This window comes from Cercospora beticola, chromosome 2, assembly GCF_033473495.1.
Source record: "Cercospora beticola chromosome 2, complete sequence".
Lineage (NCBI taxonomy): Eukaryota > Fungi > Ascomycota > Dothideomycetes > Mycosphaerellales > Mycosphaerellaceae > Cercospora > Cercospora beticola.
Window position 1 is genome coordinate 3,401,423 of NC_088936.1, and position 19,565 is coordinate 3,420,987.

At 52.1% G+C, this 19,565-nt stretch overlaps 9 protein-coding genes across 9 annotated transcripts; 5 read left to right on the forward strand and 4 right to left on the reverse strand.

Moving 5' to 3' along the window:
• Nucleotides 1-571: 571 nt before the first annotated feature.
• On the forward strand, nucleotides 572-3,475 carry RHO25_003257 (uncharacterized protein; the record flags this gene model as incomplete). Its single annotated transcript, XM_023598764.2, has 2 exons — nucleotides 572-3,322; nucleotides 3,380-3,475. The coding sequence occupies 2 exons, from the start codon at nucleotides 572-574 to the stop codon at nucleotides 3,473-3,475; spliced, it is 2,847 nt and encodes a 948-aa protein (XP_023455888.1).
• Nucleotides 3,476-3,993: 518 nt separating this feature from the next.
• RHO25_003258 (uncharacterized protein) lies at nucleotides 3,994-4,531 on the reverse strand (the record flags this gene model as incomplete). Its single annotated transcript, XM_023598765.1, has 3 exons — nucleotides 3,994-4,161; nucleotides 4,221-4,443; nucleotides 4,503-4,531. 3 exons carry the CDS (start codon nucleotides 4,529-4,531, stop codon nucleotides 3,994-3,996), a joined length of 420 nt encoding a protein of 139 aa, XP_023455889.1.
• A 2,347-nt stretch (nucleotides 4,532-6,878) lies between these two features.
• Nucleotides 6,879-7,828, forward strand: RHO25_003259 (uncharacterized protein; the record flags this gene model as incomplete). The annotated part of the gene is made up of 2 exons (XM_023598766.2): nucleotides 6,879-6,959; nucleotides 7,010-7,828. 2 exons carry the CDS (start codon nucleotides 6,879-6,881, stop codon nucleotides 7,826-7,828), a joined length of 900 nt encoding a protein of 299 aa, XP_023455894.1.
• Nucleotides 7,829-8,793: 965 nt separating this feature from the next.
• RHO25_003260 (uncharacterized protein) lies at nucleotides 8,794-10,052 on the forward strand (the record flags this gene model as incomplete). Its single annotated transcript, XM_023598767.2, has 2 exons — nucleotides 8,794-9,201; nucleotides 9,255-10,052. 2 exons carry the CDS (start codon nucleotides 8,794-8,796, stop codon nucleotides 10,050-10,052), a joined length of 1,206 nt encoding a protein of 401 aa, XP_023455895.1.
• Nucleotides 10,053-10,219: 167 nt separating this feature from the next.
• Nucleotides 10,220-12,688, reverse strand: RHO25_003261 (uncharacterized protein; the record flags this gene model as incomplete). Its single annotated transcript, XM_023598768.2, has 1 exon — nucleotides 10,220-12,688. One exon carries the CDS (start codon nucleotides 12,686-12,688, stop codon nucleotides 10,220-10,222), a length of 2,469 nt encoding a protein of 822 aa, XP_023455892.1.
• Nucleotides 12,689-12,969: 281 nt separating this feature from the next.
• RHO25_003262 (uncharacterized protein) lies at nucleotides 12,970-14,253 on the forward strand (the record flags this gene model as incomplete). Its single annotated transcript, XM_023598769.1, has 1 exon — nucleotides 12,970-14,253. The coding sequence occupies one exon, from the start codon at nucleotides 12,970-12,972 to the stop codon at nucleotides 14,251-14,253; it is 1,284 nt and encodes a 427-aa protein (XP_023455893.1).
• A 493-nt stretch (nucleotides 14,254-14,746) lies between these two features.
• Nucleotides 14,747-15,589, forward strand: RHO25_003263 (uncharacterized protein; the record flags this gene model as incomplete). The annotated part of the gene is made up of 1 exon (XM_023598770.2): nucleotides 14,747-15,589. The coding sequence occupies one exon, from the start codon at nucleotides 14,747-14,749 to the stop codon at nucleotides 15,587-15,589; it is 843 nt and encodes a 280-aa protein (XP_023455886.1).
• Nucleotides 15,590-16,227: 638 nt separating this feature from the next.
• Nucleotides 16,228-17,063, reverse strand: RHO25_003264 (uncharacterized protein; the record flags this gene model as incomplete). The annotated part of the gene is made up of 2 exons (XM_023598771.2): nucleotides 16,228-16,808; nucleotides 17,030-17,063. The coding sequence occupies 2 exons, from the start codon at nucleotides 17,061-17,063 to the stop codon at nucleotides 16,228-16,230; spliced, it is 615 nt and encodes a 204-aa protein (XP_023455887.1).
• Nucleotides 17,064-17,975: 912 nt separating this feature from the next.
• RHO25_003265 (uncharacterized protein) lies at nucleotides 17,976-19,065 on the reverse strand (the record flags this gene model as incomplete). The annotated part of the gene is made up of 3 exons (XM_023598772.1): nucleotides 17,976-18,253; nucleotides 18,327-18,758; nucleotides 18,825-19,065. The coding sequence occupies 3 exons, from the start codon at nucleotides 19,063-19,065 to the stop codon at nucleotides 17,976-17,978; spliced, it is 951 nt and encodes a 316-aa protein (XP_023455175.1).
• Nucleotides 19,066-19,565: the final 500 nt, after the last annotated feature.

Consider the following 19,565-nt stretch of genomic DNA (forward strand, 5'->3'; position numbering starts at 1 on the left):
TTGTGCTTGAGCGAGGAGTTGGGGCACGGCATTATTGGTTTTACATAGCTCTCACTCAGCCATAGCGCTGGCGTCACAGACACGATGTATGAAGACAATCCCAGCTTCTCTCGCCCAGCATGTATTGAAGCCATGGAAAAGCCTGTCGTCGAGAAGGAATGAGGAGCAATCTGTGCACCCCTGCTCGTAATTGCGGCAAGGTTTCCGCGTGGAGGCATCGTGGCATCCCAGAGCGTCGCTGTGCTCTGACGCCGTGCTCGAAACAAGCCATTGCGAAGGCCGCTCGTGATCTCCTCCCTACACCCCACCCGCAGCCTTGCTCTTTCGCTTGTCTGAGCTGTCTCAGATGCGGTGTTTCTAAGCTGTACACCCAATCTGACAACGCTAAACCCGAGTACCTCTTGTGATCGACAGCTCCGACGCCCTCGACAACCCACTCCAGCACAACCTCGAGTACTCCGGGCGACCGACCGAGCAAAGCACACATCCGCCCTTTCGAACAGCTACGGCAATCTCCATCCAGCCCTGGCCACCACAACATAGGGCGTGAAGCCCGTCAGGCGCCGTCACCATGGCCGCCGCCGCCTCCGCTCTCTTTAACAGGGGCATGGGCCCCTCCAGCAAAGAGAATACGATGCGCGGCCTCGTCTCCTTCATCGCCGACCTGCGAAACGCCCGAGCACGCGAACTCGAAGAGAAGCGAATCAACAAGGAACTCGCCAACATCCGACAGAAGTTCAAAGGCGGCAACCTATCCGGCTACGACAAGAAGAAGTACGTGTGCAAGCTATTGTACATCTACATCTTGGGATGGAATGTCGATTTCGGGCATTTGGAAGCCGTGAATCTGATTTCGGCGACCAAATACTCGGAGAAACAGATTGGATATCTGGCTGTGACCTTATTCTTGTACGAAGGGCATGAGCTGTTGCACCTGGTGGTCAACAGCATTCGGAAGGATCTGGCGGATCACAATGAGTTGAACAACTGCCTGGCTCTCCATGCCATTGCCAACGTAGGCGGGAAAGAGATGGGAGAGGCGCTTTCTGCGGAGGTGCATCGATTGCTTATATCCCCTGCGAGCAAGCCATTTGTCAAGAAGAAGGCGGCTTTGACGCTCCTGAGGCTCTATCGAAAAGTACCAACAATTGTGCAGCCGGAATGGTCAGAGAGGATAATCGCGATTATGGACGACCAAGACTTGGGCGTTGCATTGAGTGTCACGAGTTTGATCATGACCTTGGCCCAGGATGATCCGGACAGCTACAAGGGCAGCTATGTGAAGGCTGCGCAGAGGCTGAGAAAGCTGGTGGTAGACCAAGACTATGCGGGAGACTATGTCTACTACAAAGTGCCCTGCCCCTGGCTGCAGGTTAAGCTGTTGCGGCTGATGCAGTATTTTCCCCCTTCAGAGGATACGCATGTGCGACAACTTATGCGAGACTCTTTGCAAGTCATCCTGGACAATGCGATGGAGAGTCCAAAGAATGTACAGCAGAACAATGCGCAGAATGCAGTGTTATTCGAGGCTATTAACCTCATTATACACTTGGATACGGAGCGGGACCTGATGGTGCAGATATCAACGAAGCTGGGCAAGTTCATTGGGAGCAGAGAGACGAATGTGAGATATCTGGGACTCGAGGCCATGACACATTTGTCAGTGCGAGCGGAAAACCTGGACCCGATCAAGAAGCATCAGGACATCATTATTGGATCACTCAGGGATCGCGATATTACGGTGCGCAGGCAGGGCCTGGATCTATTATACAGCATGTGTGATGCCACGAATTCGCAGAAGATTGTGCATGAGCTGCTCAAGTATCTGCAATCTGCAGACTACGCAATTCGAGAAGAGATGGTGCTGAAGATCGCCATTCTGACTGAGAAGTATGCCACGGACGTCAAGTGGTATGTCGACATATCAATGCGACTGATTGCCATGGCCGGCGACCATGTCAGCGATGAGGTATGGCAAAGAATCATTCAGATCGTAACCAACAATGACGAGCTGCAAGTCTATGCTGCACAAAACATCCTGCAATACTGCAGGGCTGACCACTGCCATGAGACACTGGTAAAGATTGGAAGCTATATTTTGGGCGAGTTTGGTCACCTTATCGCCGACACCAAGACCTGCAGTCCGATCGAGCAGTTCTTTGCACTGCAGGCTAAATTTGCGGCATGTTCGCCAGTGACACGAGCTATGATCCTGTCTGCTTTCTTCAAATTTGTCAACCTGTTCCCAGAGATCCGACCACAGCTACTTTCAGCTTTCAGAACGTATAGCCATTCACTGGATTCCGAGCTCCAACAGCGTGCATGCGAATACTTGGCAATATCAACAATGCCCTCGGACGACCTCCTACGAACAATATGTGACGAGATGCCTGCTTTTCCCGAACGAGCGTCTGCTTTGCTGTCAAGGTTAGACAAGAAGTCGAGCGCAGCTGGCGACAAGAGAACGTGGGCCATCACAGGCAAAGACGCTGCACCTGGTCTCGACCGGAGTGCTACGCTCAAGCGCAATTTCAGCGCCACCGCTGCTGCTGCCGGCATTAATGGAACAACGAACGGCACCAACGGTATACACAAGAACGGCGTCGTGAAGACGCCAATTGACGAACTGGCTGGTCTCGACTTGACGAGTGGAAGCACTAACTTTGCGTCCGCAGCACATCTGTCTCCGAACTGGGAAGAGGGCTACAACCGACTACTCATGCGCGCTGAAGGACTTCTTTACGAGGACGTCCAAATACAAATTGGATGCAGGACAGAGTACCGTGCGGAAGTAGGGTGTCTGATCTTGTACTTCACGAACAAATCTCCAGCGCCGATACAATCTTTTACCACAACCGTGGACAATCCATCTCCGGAGCAGCTCAAAGTGGAGACCAAGAGCTTGCCCGACACGAAAGTCCACACAGGAGAGCAGACGAGTCAGATGGTCATCTTCACGGCCAATGGCATTTTCAGCGAAGCGCCCACAATCAGGATATCATACATGGCTGGAGCTCTACAAGCTCTGACACTGAAGTTACCCTTGGCACTGCACAAGTACATGGACACTGCCGTTTTATCTTCAGAGGACTTCTTCAAGCGGTGGAAACAAATTGGCGGTGCGCCGCGAGAAAGCCAAAATATTTTCAAAGCATACGATATTTCCACCGACGCGACACGGAGGCTGCTCATAGGCATGAAGTGGGGCATCTTAGACGGTGTCGATCCGAACCCAAAGAACTTTGTCGGTGCGACGGTGTTGCATACCGGAGGTGGCAAGTATGGCTGCTTGATGAGGCTGGAGCCGAATCATGACAACAAGGTGAGACTCTATCCTTTCTGCTAAAAAAGCTCGCATGCTAATCATCCTTCCTTCCAGATGTACCGTCTCACGATACGCGCGACAGACGAAGCCGTCTCTCCCATTCTGATGAAGTTAATGGAGGAGAGATTGAAAGAGCCCTTTCCGCAATGACAATCAACTGCTTCCTTCGCAGAGCGAAGTGAAGCCGTGAGAGATGCGATGCTGCATAGCAATTCACATGCGCAAGGACAGAACCTGAACCAGATGCCGAGTTTTGGGCAACTCAGAGCCCATGCTGGGATCGACTGAGGCATTGGGTTGATAAGTAGGGGAGCAGAAAAAAAGGTTTGCATGCATTTTGATACCACGTGGCAGGCGGGAAATAGGGGAGAGCAATCGCAAGATGATGTGTACAGATTAGTTTTGGGAGACGAGGGGTGGGAGATGAGCGCATTGGAATCGAGTTGCCCTTCGAACGCTCGAATTTTGATTCATCATAATTGAACAAGCATCAAAAGCCTGGCGTATGTGTACACGTATTCTACAAAATCCTCGGCGTGACTTTGTAAGAGGGTTGGACCGCGATGCGAGCGAGTTGAGGATTGAAATATGAGCGTTATGCTTTTTACTCTATTCAAAACCAGATGCTGATCACTGTGCTCATATCAATCTCTTCAGGACTCGTGCCATCAACCACCGCAAGTGCCCGATTTCAAACAGTTGTAATTTACGCATTCGAAGCCACTGGACATACTTGTAGTCGCTCGACAAACTTGCGCAGTGTATCCGTCACCAAAATTTTGGCAAGCCTCTTGGAAACCATGCAAGCTGTCCCAAGAAATTTGTGGATTCGTGCACTACATTCAGTTGTATTAGCTCGCGGTGGTTCAACGTGGTGGACAGATGTCTAACATACTACGTTGAATTTGTTGCCGTTGAAGTCGGCTACGCCATGCTCATACTGACCACCATAGACACCACACGCCTTGGCAGTTGTTCGGTCTGCGATATGACCGTCGCTCTTGACACAAGATCCGAAGTTTGTCGATGGGCGAGATCCTGAGAATTGGCGTTTGGTGATGATATAGTCTGTGTCATGCGGTAGAGCGTTTGCTTGTGTGCCAATGAGGAGGATTGTCCTGTAAACATTGTTAGACGATCAGTCGATAGATATTTCTCACAGAAACTGGATACTGACAATGTCATTGAAGCTATGCGTAATGCCATTGTGAATACCGGCGAACTGTGGTCTGTTCAGGTTGTTCCATCTTACAGTAAGCGCAGATTCCTCCTTCTTATGTTCATGATATGCAGGTACATCGACGCGAGCCCTTAGGGCTTGCGGTACATGGATAGCGACAGGAGGGAGGATCCTAGAAAGATTCGTAGCTGTACCCGCTTTCTCCAACGCACCAGGATTGACTTCTCTGTATAGGTCACAACTAAATTAATAGACTTGGGCTGAAGTAGGCATCGGGTCTAGACCCGTCCGGATCTATTTTCACAGAGTTGCTCCGTTTTTTTGTAGCACCATGCAGGTGATGATTTATGCTGGGATGCCATTACCAACGTTGTGTGGTCACCTAATCCAGTGAATGGACTTATCCGGGTCAGGAGTTTCAGATGCACTGAAAGATCGGAGATCCAAGTTAGCAAGTTTTGCCGTGTGTAGAGAACCAACTTGCTCGCTCTCTAGGAGGTTTTTATGGTTGTAGAAGGGAAAGGCTTGGAATGGATGGGCATGTCATTGTTCTTCGACAACCTGTTGTACAGGAGATCCGACTGTATAGCTCAGCCCCGGACATCGTGGGCTGTGATCGTACAACAAACTAAGTACTGCCGGCCGATTAAAATGCGTTCAGGACGCCTAGATATCCGATGTAAGCCCCTTCATGAGGCATCGTGACGATGGTTGAGAATGCTTCTTGGCATGACAGGTTCATGGTAAACAGGAACGGCCAGTAAGGGAGACTCCAATTTATGGGCATTTGTGCCGCATCTAGCACCAACATTTGCACCTTGTTGCCCTCTTGATTGAGTCGGGTCGACGTGTGATGGACGTGGGAATATACCGTGGTGCTTTCGAGCGTTCGTCGTTGCGGACTGCATCTGCTCTCGGAGAGACTGGAACTCTTTTTACATTGTGCGGCATCACTGCGGATTTCAGTCAGCTCTTGAGTCTTGTACACTAAGCTTTAGATGTGTTGATCCTTCTGTGCGAGGCTTGCTTCCAGTTCTGACGCCTTTTCGTATGCATTACGCAGTCGCTGCAGTTCATTAGCAGCTGCCGTACTTTGCGACTGCCCCTGCCGCAGCTCTTCAATTTCTTTAATTCGCGGTTACTCGGTTTGGGAGGTGGCTCTGTGAAGTGTCTCGATGAACGGTCGAGAGGATAGCAGCCCAATTCTTCTCTACCTCGTGCCGAGCTGCTGCCTCAGGCCTCACGTCTCACGCCAAGGCTCCCTCTCTGACGTATGCCCTCGACGTGTGTGTCGCCGAGACGAGACTTGATGACCGGTGCCATGTTGATGCAGTTGTATGATCTGCCTGGGCTGGACATTGAGGTGCAAGCAGGCTCAGCGTTCCGGACCAAGTCCGAGCGTGGCTTGCCACCATGGTGGGAGGTGGACGTTGATTCCAGGGGGGTATTACTGAAGTGAAACGTGCAGATCGTCAATGCTGACAGTTAGAAACCCCTAGTGCTATGTATAACTGTTATAGCCTGCTGCCTTGACAGTACGCGACCTTGCACTGCTAGCTGAGTGAGCTTGTGGGTATATGGGAAGGATACGTGCACCAGAGTGCAATGACTCGATCGGATGCCGTCATCCGTGTAGGATGTCATCGTTGTGCGGAAGGACGTGCGTGGTTGGATTGTTCGCTCGGGATCTGGCTGGACGTGGTGCATATGCAGGTCCACATGTCAAGACAACACGAATAGATGAGATGGCGATCGGCCTAGAAGCTTGCATTGTACGTGGTGAGCTTTTGTGGTATTATTGTCGGAAAGTACATGTCAGCGGTCAGGCGTCGATGCCTTGGTTCGCTGCAACGTTGCTAGGTCGTTGTCATCCGCCATCCTTGGTACCAGACTAGAAGTGGGGGTGAGGCAGATCTGGACACTGCATGGAGTCGAATGTATGCAGCGAAGGCCACGCCATGCCTCAAGAATGTACTGCCAGTAGAAACTTGATACAGCGCTAGGCTTGCAGATGGCGCAGTATGGAGCAGGAGGCAGGAGATGCAGTGTGCGGAGTGAATAGTTAGTGTGGCAAGTGCGGTGTCGAGGAGGAAAAGGAAAGGGTCATTCCGCCAAGCGGGAAGCGAGCTGATCCGCCGGATCTCTCCACCTGAGCGACCACCAACACCACTGCGGCGCAATCTAGCCTACTTTCCCATCAGTGCTCGACGTTCCTGCCTTCTTCCTCCACAGCTGGCGGGAGTGTGCAAGGTTCCATTCACTCGGTTTCGCGCTCGAGGTTCTTCTGGAGGACTGCGAGCAATTGCCATCCCAAGAATGACTTCCGCATAAAGCATCTCGGCTCCTCACCTCGGTCACGGCCATCGAGCAAGCATGTTCTCCAGCAGCAAGAAGCGAGCGCGTGCAGACAGCGGGAGCGACCATTTCCGGGTTGAAGACGTGCCTTTTGGCAAGGTCGGTATCATACGTGCTTCTGCTAAGATGACTGCTGACGCCGCCCGCAGAGAGCTCGAGCGACTACTGAAGCCTCGGCAGACAGCGGGAAATGGTTCAACGACTCCGTTCTCAATACGCCGACCAGGACATCGGCACGCAATCCGACAGACTATGATAGCGATGCCGACACGTCGAGCTTGAGGTCTGAACCAGGCAGTCCTCGCGATGCCTCGATGGATGACGATGACGTGGACATGGACGACGGCACCTTCTCGCAATCACCTGAAGCAGAATTTCTTCCTCGTCCGACCGGTCCTGTTCCAGCTCATCTGCCACAGAAGCTGCAGATGAATAGAGTGCCGACGCCGATGGTGCCAATGCGACCAGGAGCCAGTCCGGAGCGCATTAGAACTGGCTTCAAACAACACGTTCGTCGTCGCCATCCGCAGGAATATTCTGCCAGCTCCGACCTTCTCGAGGTGCCCTCGCCCATCGATGAGGATGAGGTACCTACTCCACCCTCTGCGGCCGAGGCAGCAGAATCACGGCTTAGCATGCTCAGCGTTAGTGACGTTGACATGGACGGGAATGAAGGAGTGCCTCGCATTTCCATTGACCCTGCCAGACCTAATCTCACTCGACCTGACGGAGAAGCAGACCTGGAGTCTGCCATTGATTCAGAGCCGATGGACTACGGATCGAATAATCTCATTGTCCGAAAACAACGCCAGCGTAGCGGAGCGCTCAGCAGCGGCAACCCATCTGTCCGTGCCACCCCAATCGCTGGTACGAACAACAAGCGCGGCGGCTTTGCAATGGGATTCAGGCCCGATTGCGAGAAATGCCGTCTGCGTGTCCCAGGACACATGAATCACTTTATTGTTTAGCGAGCATGAAGGACTTTCATTGCGGTCTTTCTTTTAGCAACCAGTTTTACCACAGCGACAGGCGCTTAGAGGAGTTCACCACTATTACAGCTTTCGAGGGATTGGCAAGCGCAGATACCAGGATCGCTCTTTGACATGGCCGCAGGACTGGCGGATTTTCATTTTGTGTGTATGCATCTGCATCGTACTACCCACTACTACTACTAGACAGCCAGCACTTCAGCAGTTCTAATGTTCAATGTTGAAAGGGACGAATTGTCTCAGCTGATCGAGTCTCTACATGATCTTACCCAGCTCGACACGACCTCCAATTCCGTAGAAGGACATGTTAAAAGCGCCGACAGCATTGCGTGAATGGCCGGAGACCTGCCACAGCGTGGTCCCGGCACGCAATATCATGTGAGCAGCTCGCAATCCTGAAACGTAGAGATATCGGTATATTTTCTCACTTTGAGTCAGTGACTGCTGACTGCACATAACACAGAACGCTCTCCGAATTCGAGTGGTCACAAATATTGTGAAACGAGGTACGAACTTCGGATTATCTCACCATCTTCACACATTCCCAAGCTTCTTTCGAAATACCTCGAAGCATACGTTGAAAAAGTAGTGCCGGCTCTTGGCGATACATATGCAGCAGCTTGGCAGCACTGTTGTCGGGTGAGAGAGCACCTCAACCCCACTTCCGTCACCCAGTGCCCCGCTACCAGGCCGCATTTCGCCCGCATCTCTGATCGTGTGGCTCGCACCGTAGCAACTCAACAGAAGCTGCTGACATATGTTGCAAGAATGATGACGGCTAAAAGCCGCCTAGCTGCGAGATAGACGAGACAGAAGCTTGCGTGCCTGCATGTCGACCATAAGCTTTCTTCTTTTTGGAGCCACTTCAACTTCACTTCCATTCCATCGACACTCGCAACTTTGAGTCTACCACACATCGATACAAAGCTTACTTTTCACCCGCCATGTCCAAGTTCCAGCTCAAGTGGGGCATTCTCGCCACAGGTGGAATTGCAGAGACATTCTCGCGAGACCTCTGGGTAAATCCTGAAACAAGAGGTGTTAAGGACATTGAGCATGTCGTTGTGGCAGCAGCTTCATCTTCTTCGGCGGACCGAGCCCAAGCTTTCTTGAAAGAAGTGCAAGCTCCGGAGACAGCCAAGGCATATGGATCATATCAAGAGCTGGTGAATGATCCAAATGTGGACATCATTTACGTTGCAACGCCACACAGCCACCACTACCAGAATGTCCGTCTGGCATTGGAAGCCGGAAAGAATGTGCTTTGCGAGAAGGCATTCACGACCAATGCAAAGCAACTGGAGATCTTGGTAAAAATTGCCAAGGAGAAGAATTTGTTCTTGATGGAGGCTGTAAGTCCTGTTGTCCTTCAGGTTCAAAAGCGAAGAGATTGACAATGCTCCAGGTCTGGACACGATACTTCCCTCTATCAATCTACGTCCGCGATGTCATCAAATCCGGCAAGCTGGGCACCGTCTACCGCACCTTCGCCGATCTCAGCGTCGGCCAACCACCAGCCACAAGCTTCCCAGACTCCCACCGCATGGTCAATCTCGAACTAGCAGGAGGCGCTCTCCTTGACCTAGGAATCTACGCCCTCACCTGGGTCTTCCAAACCCTCTACCACACCCAGCAGCAACCCGCCCCACCCTCGTCCATCCTATCCTCCATGCGAAAATACAAAACCGGCGCTGACGAACTCACTTCCATCCTCCTCGCCTTCCCCCGCTCAGACGGCTCAGGCGAAGCCCACGGCATAGCCACAACCGGCATGCCCGTCTCCTCAGACCCAGATCACCAAGGCACCGCAGGTCCCTCCATCCGCGTCCAAGGCGAAAAGGGTGAAATTCAAGTCTTCCACCCTGCTTATCGACCAACCAAGACCAAATTGGTTCTCAACGACGGAACAGTCGAAGAAAAAGTCTTCGAGCAACCAGGACCAGGTAAGGGATCCGGATGGGCGAATGGATTCGGAGACAAAAGCTCATGGAATCCTGAAGGTGAAGGCCACGGGATGTTTTGGGAAGCGGACGAAGCCGCGTACGCGCTGCGAGATGGGAGGAAAGAGGGACAGTATGAGAGTTTGGAAGAGAGTTTGGTAATTATGAGGACGATGGATGAAGTAAGGAAGCAGAATTCTCTGGTGTATCCTGATGCGATTGAGACGACGGATTATCCAGTTGATCTGACGGCAAAGAAGTAAGGTCGAGCAGTTGATGGGTGAAAAGCCCTCGCGGCTGTTTCTCAGCTGTCGAAAGATACTCGTAGCTATCCTGAACCTCGTAGCTATACCCAGCCGAGTACTATCATACAGAAAATGCGAAATCCGCGGGCTAGAAGAAAAAGACCAGCTCAGTCGAACACGGTGCTCTACACAATATCCAAGTCATCATCATCGCTCTCAACCTGCGCTTGGCTGGGAAAAGACTCTCTTCCGGGCTCTCGTATTCCTTTATCGAGCATAAATCTTGCCTTCTTTTTGGTCGGGCTTTGACTCCCAGAGCTCCGCGCGCTGCTGTCATCACTCCGGGGGCGGATAAGAGGTCGTTTCTGATCGTCAAGTCGCGACTGACCCCGTTCAGGACTCCCTAATCGGCTCTCCTTGGGTTGTAGCAGACCAGCTTTCTTGGCGCCACCCCATCCCATTGGGTTTGAAGACTTGCTGGCTGTTGTTCGGCTGGACATTGACACAGCACCCAAGCCAAAGTGCTTCTTTCTGTCCTTCGCCGGCTCCAAACTGACATCGCCAGATTTCCGTGCCAGCAGACCAAGCTCGGCGGCTGATTTCTTGCTGAATAATGCATCACGCGCCTCTTCAGCCGCGCTCATGACTTTTGTACTCGTAGACGTCGTCCGCACGTGTTTCGAGTGTCTCATCATTTCAGCACCCGTCCCTCGTCCCATTTCACCAAGTTGTCGGGCAATATCCCGATCCTTCTGGGCAGCTGCTATACGCTTTCTCGAAGCCTCTTCGCCAATCATATCGTCGTAAATTCGTTTATCGTCGTCATCCAGTAAGCTCGCTGCACTCTTCGTACCATTCACAGTGTATAGTGTGCCGTATTCTCGATGATGTCTTACTCCTGTCGGATCTTTCTTTGAACGTTCTCCCGGACGAACCGAAGCTATGCGCCGCCTCTTAGCTGGCTCTCCTTTGGTGCCATCGTTGAACATCGTGTTGACTTCCATCCTCCCTTTGCGAGCCTTTTCAATCTGAAGGTTGAGATGAAACTCACAAGCCTCGGATTTGCGGCTGTCAATCCATTCACCGCATGGCTCCCCGTTCTTCTTGATAGCATTGCAGTACCCTAGATCTCGCGCCACGCCAATCTCCATCACAGAATCCTCGGAGCTGGCCAACTTCAACGAGAACTTTCCGTTATGCTGGTTACCCTTGGGTGGCATAATGGCAGGGTTCATGATTGCGAGAAGTGTGCCTGGTGTAAGTTTCCAAAATTGGTTGAAGGCGGTTCCAAACAAGAAGCAGTCAATTTCCCATTTGAGGTCGCAGAGATGCAGGACCATGAATTTGTTTTTGGGCGCTTCCAATTTGTCCTCGCTAGTTTTGTCATTGGTGCGATGAGTTTGAGCGTGGTCGAAAGGGCTTGACTTGGATGCCAATACAGCGAACACCACGTAGTTGGCTTCGCAATCAGGAGGATCGTAGTCAGGTGATTTCACTTCTCGCAGCAGTCGCGGCAACGAGTACACCTCGCAGCCAGTCATTTCGCGCGCCACCACATCATGACTGACGGCCCGTTTCTTGAGATGAACCTTCGAGAATGGATCGTAGCCAGTGCTGCCACCCGTATCTTCTACGTCAGGGATCGTCGGATCTTCTGGCTCTTCGTGACCAGTTCCATCCTCAGCGCCGCCCGCACTTCCTTGCCAGATCTTGCTGACGTGTGGTTTTGCGACGACTTCTTCACGAGCTTGTCGAGTTGATGATGCACGCGAGATGTTCGACTCGGTCCGTGTATGCCTGCCAGGTGGCTGTCCAGCCGATCGAGGCCGGCTTGCCTCTGCTAGCTGGAAAGACTGGCTCAGTGAAGCGGGCCGTGACTTCATGCTACTGACCGTCTTGGAGCTGATATTTGACTCTGTCCGTGTATGACTGAACCCTTGACTTCGTATCTCCTTCAATCTGTCTTGCTTGGCCAGCTTCTCTTCATCCCTCTGCTTCACTTCTGCCAACCGCTGGCTGAAACTCGACACTTTCGGAGGGTCCTCTTTCGGAGCTCGCAAGGAGTGCAGCGAGGATGAATGTTTGAGTTGAGTCGCATCGCGAGGTCTCTTGAGCGACACGTCTGCTGCTCGGGGATTTGTCGTTAGGCCGAGTTTGGCTCTGGCGGGCGACAGCTCTGGTCCACTTCTTCGGTCGCCTGACGGAGAGACGGGTATCTGTATTGCTTGCTGTGGCAGTGCAGACTCGTATAGTTTCCGTGGTGATGGTGAGCCAGGTGCTGGCATGCTACTGCTGCCCTCGCTCCGGTCGGCGTCTGTATTTCTCTTCGAACTCGATCTCTGCAACTTCTTTAATCTCAATTTTGCCTGTATCTCTGCCAGCTTCAACTGCAATGTCTCTTCGTCCTCGTCCTCGTCCTCGTCCTCATCATCCCCTCCTGCCAAGTCTTGCAGCATCTTGCTGCTGCGCACATTATTGCGGCCGGGACTTGGACTCGGCGACCGTTCATCATCGTTGCGACTCTTGTAGTCCTGCCATTTCTGTCGTCCGCTCGGTGAGGAAAGCAATGCCTGGAAGGGCGATCTCGGCGGCCATTGGGCGTTGTTCTTGGACGGCGAGACTTGGGCGCGCGGGGACTCTCGGACGACGACCATGGTGCGGCGTCATGTAGAACCAATGTTGCCTAGTGATATCGCATCGCACAGTCGTGTTGTATTGTTGTGAACGAGGTGGTGGTTGTTGGTCGCACAAGAGCAAGGATCCGTTGCACATCCCAGCTCCACCTGCCATTTGGCGAGTCGCGTGAACTACGCGTCAGATACGCGTCTCCGCTTGCGCACACTGTCCTCCTTACAACCACATCGAACAACTATTTGGGACCGCCGAATTGGAATTTAGGTCATCACGCGACTGAATATGTGTACAGTGTATTGTAATGGCCAGAACTCGCGCATCGAAGCCTGCGACAGGGAAGCAGAAGGACGAAGTGGTATCGACGAAGCCGACTTTGAAGAAACTAGATGCCCCAGTAGAAAGCCCACCACAAGTCTTCATCCTGCCCAAAGATGCATCGTCTGGAGCACGCATCGCGACATTGGCAAATCCCGCTACGCTGTCGCCCAACCGCTACTTTGTCTGTCCCGAGAAAGGCTTCTACGAATTCACCAGGATTGCCGCCCCCAAGGCACAGAAACGAAGCTGGCTGCTAGCACCGGATCGAAGCGTGCATGCTGAAGATGACTCGTCTAAGGATGACGGTTACGTGCTTCAGCAGCCAGACATGTTTGTCGCCACCCCCATCGACCCTCTGTTCCTCCTTCTGCCCGCTCTGGGAGGCGAAGAGACTGGCGGGCAGGAGTTCCTGGCAACATCAGACTTCATTGCCAAATTGAGCGAGTCCTCGCCTCATCTGCAGAGTCTCGTGCGATCGAGTGACTCGGACAAGCTCGAACGCATTTTTGAAAACAGGATTGAAGCTGTGAGCGACTGCATGGACATGGGTGATGAAAAGATGTACGCCCTGTCACTGCCGAAACTGGTCAAAGAACTCGTAAGCAAAGCAAAGCGAATGTCTACTCGCGGCCTGCCAGCGAGCATGGAGGACCGATTCGTCAAGCAGGCATTGGACGTTCCCGAACTGAGTATGAAACGGGAGGAGAGTGGTGTTAGCCTGGTCAAGGAGGACTCCACTGCTGGCGCTGAGAGCCAATCCTCCTCTGGTCTGGAGTCGCAAGAATCGGCCACATCTTCGACGACGAGCACGAGCGTGGAGACGGCAGCGACATCTGTATCGAGCACATCAACAAATCCCGGAACTTCGGCATTTGCAGACTTGCTCCGCGTACGAGTGGCGTTGAATTTTATTCTAACTTCATATGTCCTGCCGAAGATCAAGAAGCGCATAGATCCCTTGCTTGAAGACGCGAAAACGACAGGCATAGACTTCTCGCCTTTGGACAAGCAATTGGCGCACATTGCACAGCTCAAAAAGGACGCGCAGGCGCTGCGTTCGTTGAGTGACAATATATCTCGGAAGCGTGCTCATGAAGTCGATGAGGAAGCTGGCGAGAAAGCAGCAGAGAAGAGGAGGAAGCAGGAAGAGGATGAGAAGAAGAAAAAGAATGTTAGTCACGGTGTGAAGAAGTTAGCAAAGGCTGACACCAGTGGTATGAAGAAGATGAGCAGTTTCTTTACTAAAGTGCCGGCGAAGAAAAAATGATTTTTGGATATGAAGCGGATAAGATCCGGACGATTGAAATCAGCATTCTTTTTGCTACCCACATCAAAGACCAAACTTTGTCGATGAGGCCGCATACAGACCGCACGCCTGAGCCACTGCTTGACCAGATGTGTGGATGATCATCACTGGTTGTACCGCACTCTTCTTTTATGTGGCCTCAATCCAGTTATTGGAGCGCGCATCTTGCAGTAAGCGTCGACCAGATCCATCACTCTGCAGTCCTCAAAAACTGAGTTCTGGTCTTTTTCTTGTGGCAATAAAATTAACGCCCTATACACCTTCGCTCAGCTCTCTCTCCAGGAATTACATCTACCACGTGTAACATCTCGAAGCACTTCACATCCACTCAACAACCCCCAAGGGAATCTTCGCCGTGGGATACTTGCGTCGTACAAGGACTTTCCACCAACCAGAATCAACATTACTCCTCTCGGACCACTTGCCCACACAAGTCTCCAGTCTGACGGACAAGATGTCGACGAATCCATACAATTCCCACCACGTCGATACGCCAATCATTTATGGCATAGATCCATACGAGCAAGGCAATCCAGACGCCTCCATCCCTCCTATTTCCCTGGACAATGACTTCCAAGGGTATAGGTGGGAAGTGACAACCAACGGGGTGCCAATCATGGTGCCCGACCGATCGTCTGACAATTCAACTCCGCTTGCTGCAAGCCCTCACCGTCCTCATGCTTTCATGGCTGGATCTAACAACCAGCGCCGTCCACGTCCACGTGGACGTGGACATCGAAGACGAGGACCCCTGGACCCACCTGATGACAGCGTCTCCGACACAGAAGAGCCACGTCGTATCATACAAGTTGTCGTGCCTCGTCGCGAGCGTCCGACTGGATCCTCATCCAATACAAGAATTTCCAGCGAAGAGAATCGACGACTCCATGCTGCCATTCTCCAGATCTTGCACCACTCGGACCAGCTCTCTTACGAAGGACGAAGGGCTCTTGAGGAAGTGTTGTGGCAGGGCGGGATGACCTACGAAGGGGTAAGCGAGGAGACTATTGATTTAATTCGATCACAAGTTCGCGCTCCAGACCGTTCTCAGAGCGAGGGGAGGGGGCGATCGAACAGTCGTGGATCAGATGCCGGAGCTGAAGGAGCAGAGGGTGAAAGTGGTCATACATCTGTACTTGTGAATCGACCCCTGCCACCAAGCCCGGAGAGTGAGCAAGCGGAGAGCGAACGAGTCAGGCAATACGGGCGACTAGGAGAGGACTTGACGTGGGAGGGGGTGCGTCATTGCCTGGGAGAACGTTTATTCGCGGAACTGGGCTGGGTGGGCGAGTTTTGAATAGGATGATATCTCAGTCTGATGGCGTGATTACTAGAGCGACTCTGATCCAGTCAGATTGGATTGTTGGTGATATTTGGCACAAATAGCAGCGTACTTTTGTACAGTCTTGGTGAAATAAAACGCTCTTGCTCTTGGAATTCACTGTCATCTCTATTTTCACTCAGTGCTCGAGACAGGTCTCCCTGTTTCATCAATCATCCTCACCAAGTGACAAATCCAGACAACGATCACAATTAATGAGCTTCGTGGGAGAATATGATTTTGACTTGCATTTTGTATTTTGATTCGTATTGTCGTTCGATACTATACACACAATCACGCGCAATCGAACCAAGGAGCGAGAATAAGTCAGCAGCAAGCATCCTCCTTCTGACTCTTCTTGTTCCGATCTACGCGGCTCTGGCTCATTCGCAAAACCAATAATGACAATACTTTCCTCGCCGCTTTCGTATCCCTAAATCAAGCTCGTGACAAAAATTCCCTCCACGTACCGATTGCTCCCATTTCCTTTTCATTCATATCCCCCACCCGAAACGATATTCAAATTCGCGCAGGCAAACGTTGCAATCCTGTCGGATATCCGCGCGCACTATCAGGCGCCTGTCCTTATTTTGTATTGTTGCGCTGGATTGCGATTACTTGCTGGCGTTGCGCCCAGATCGGCGTGGTTCGCCAGATTCGGTAGCAGCCCGCTTCTTTGGCTTTGGTTCCTTCTTGGGCGCAGAGTTGCCGTTCTTCGCTGGTCGTCCCTTCTTCTTCGGCGCTGCCTCGCCGTTCTCCTTCTTGTCGTCGGCAGTCTTCTGCTTCTTGGCATCTGCGGACTCTTCGTCCTTCTTATCCTCGGCAGACTCTTCAGCTTTGCGCTTGTCGCCAGTCTCAGCGTCGCCATTCTCCTTCTTCTCATCTTTCTCGCCGTTCTGCTTTTCGCCATTCTCCTTCTTGTCATCATCATCTTTCTTGTCGTTGGTATCCTTCTCAGTGACGGTCTTCTCCTCGCCCTGATCCTCCTTGTGCTTGTCGCCAGGCTTCTCTACATCGACTTCTGACGCCTTCTTGACGACATTGTTGCCGGAGCGCTCAATGACAACAGCTGGGTTGTCTGGCTCGGCGTTCTTGGAGACGACGTTGTCGTTCTTGGTCGTGATTTCAGCCTTGCCTTGCTCCTTCACTTCGGCGACGGTGCCACCTGGACGGCTGCCAGACCATTGCCACGAGACTGCGCGCGAGTGTCAGCGTGTTTTCTGATGCGACCACGTCCATAGGCGCATGTGCCGAATCCATCATTGGGCTGGGCTGACTAAGCAGCCTCGACGACCAGGAGCTCTGACCCGGTTGCGACACCAAGTCTGGCGACGACAGTGAAGCGGCGCATTTGTCGCCAATGGGTCATCGAGCTCGAGGGTCGTTATGCGAACGCTGCGAATGGGGTCTGCTTACCGCTGTCGCCTTCCTTGATCTCCTTGTCGGCCATTGTGATGTTGGAGAGCTGGTCGCAAGCGGTGCTTGGCGCAAAGGGTGGGGAGAGTGAAGTGGTGGTGGCGCGACAATGATGAGGGTATAGATGTTGTCGCGTGATGGTCCGCGATGCAATGCGATGGGATTCAGAGAGGCAATTGAAAGTTGGGAGGAGAGGGTAAGAGGAGATCAAAGGTGAAGTTCACGAGCAAGCTCTCGGCGTACCCCAGACGAGATCCAGCCATCCGTTCCTTCTGTCTCTCCACGCGTCTGCGTCACTGCTGCACGCACCTGCCGACTGGATGCCATGCCAACTGCTCTGCACTGACCATCGCCGTTATACCGCGTCCACCGATTGAGCACCATCATTTCCTAGCAGCCTCCTCCAACACACACTTCCCTCTGCCTTCTCAAGTCCATTTGCCGCGCACAAATAGAGCTCCGACGAGGATACACGAAATCACGTGATGGTATAACATCGGGTGTTGCACGCTGACTCCACCGAGGCCATTGCAACTAACGTCACCATACTTCACGCTTTTCATCACCTCACTTTCAACTTCGATGTCTTTCTAGCTCTTGATTCGCATTCGCTGACTTCAGTACGCTCCCATCTCTCACCACTTCACAGGAGACACTTCTCCGCTGTTGCAGGGCCCTTAGCCACGAGGGATTGAGTGCCATGGTTGAGCCTCTTGAGCTCAGACCCGTTCAACAGGCATGTACGCTGCTCGACGTTGAAGCCGCAAGCATGCTCCACCAGAGCTATTTCTCGCCTCGTCGAGACGTGCCATTGCCATTGTTGAGCACTCAAATGGCCAAGTCCTACTGCAAGGCATATGGTATCTGAAATCGGTTCAATATATTAGGTCAACTGCGAACCCAGTCCTTCCGATCTACAGAAGTATCTCCGTTTATCGCCATAGCCCTACAACACCTCCATCAACTGCGCAGTCAAGACGCCGATCGTCAGTAGCACGGGTCCGAGACCAGCAGCGACCCGCCAAGCAGACCCCTCGAACCTCTTGCACAGCAACTGTGCATCTTTTCCGGACTCCTTCAACACCACAAACTGCGTGCGCTCTAATTCCTTCTCGTACGTCGAATTGTCATCGGCCGCATGCAACTGGACCTGCTGTGCAATAACATCGTCCCACTCCGGACTCTTGTAACTCGTATTCGACGCCTGACTTCCGTTCGCAATACCTGTATATCCACCGTTTGTCAATCCACAACTCATGATCGGGAAGAAGGCCGAAAGAAAGAAGGAACAACTTACTAGTACTCAAGAAAGTCAGCCCGCCCAACTTGTCCCAGGTATCCGCGCACCCCGCCAATCCCGTGCTCCGCGGCTCATCCACCGCAATATCACAATCATCATCATCAAAAGCGATGGTATATGCCCTTGTCAGAGACCTCAGACACTCTTCTCCAAACAGACTCTCGCAACCATTACTGGCATCAACATCCATTCGCTTCTTCACCTCCTCGGGAAAATCCGAGCTCCAGCTCATCATTCCAAAACACATATTCGGCGGCGATTGACGAATGGCCGCATCCCGAAGCGCATCGGTATCGTTGGCGATTTTGGCCGACAGATTGTTGTACTTGTCCTCACCTTGCCACTGCAGAGCGTAGCTCGTGACCACGGCTTTCTCGCGTCCTGGTTTGGTGAGGTTGCCAGGGAGCCAGGCATCGGCTGTATTCCATCCTGTTGTCATACGCGTTAGATCAATTCCTATAGATGCTGTCGGAGTGTGTGATGCGAAAGGCATACTCAATGTCCACAATCCGTTGTCTTCCGCGGGTTCAGTCCAATTGAAGCCAGTGTACCTCAGTGGATACTCTGTGCCATTTCGCAGTGGAAGATTTTGTTTGATGTATTGGTATAGGTCTCTGTCGTAGTCCTCGATGTTGTCATCAATTATTGCGCTGTAATTGCCATTGATGCCTTGAGCTTTCGTGATAGATAGCAAAGCAGCAACAAGTGTCCAGGCTTGCAGGAATGAAGTCGGCATTGTTTTTGATGTTGAGTAGAAGCGATGGTTCTTTTTGAGGTAATTCTATCAGGGCCGTGGAGTGCCAATGACATGCTCTTTGAGTTCTTCCGGGCTTCAACTTATACCATCCGTCTTGCTATGTCTTTCTATCGATGTCATCTCCACTGTCGACTATGGCGGTGCAAGTGCCGGTCCATTTCTTGTCCATCTTCCATTCCTTCGCGAACTCTATACCATCGGCCAAGAAATGCTCTTCTCACACATGATACTCTTTCAGTCGTACCGTAACATCGCCGCGTCGCATTACTGGCATCTCTCGTATTCTGTTTTGCCCGGAAGAGGTCGCCTGACCTTGGCAGAGGGCTATCGGAACTAGGATTGGAAAAGCGTCATCTGCAGGAACATTCAATTAGACTCTTCCGGACGTCATACCACAGCGAATCTGTCTTGATTGACTTTGCGAGATATGTAAGGCCTCCCATTTTTCGCGTATCGCGAAGACTGCTTCTTGTGAATGG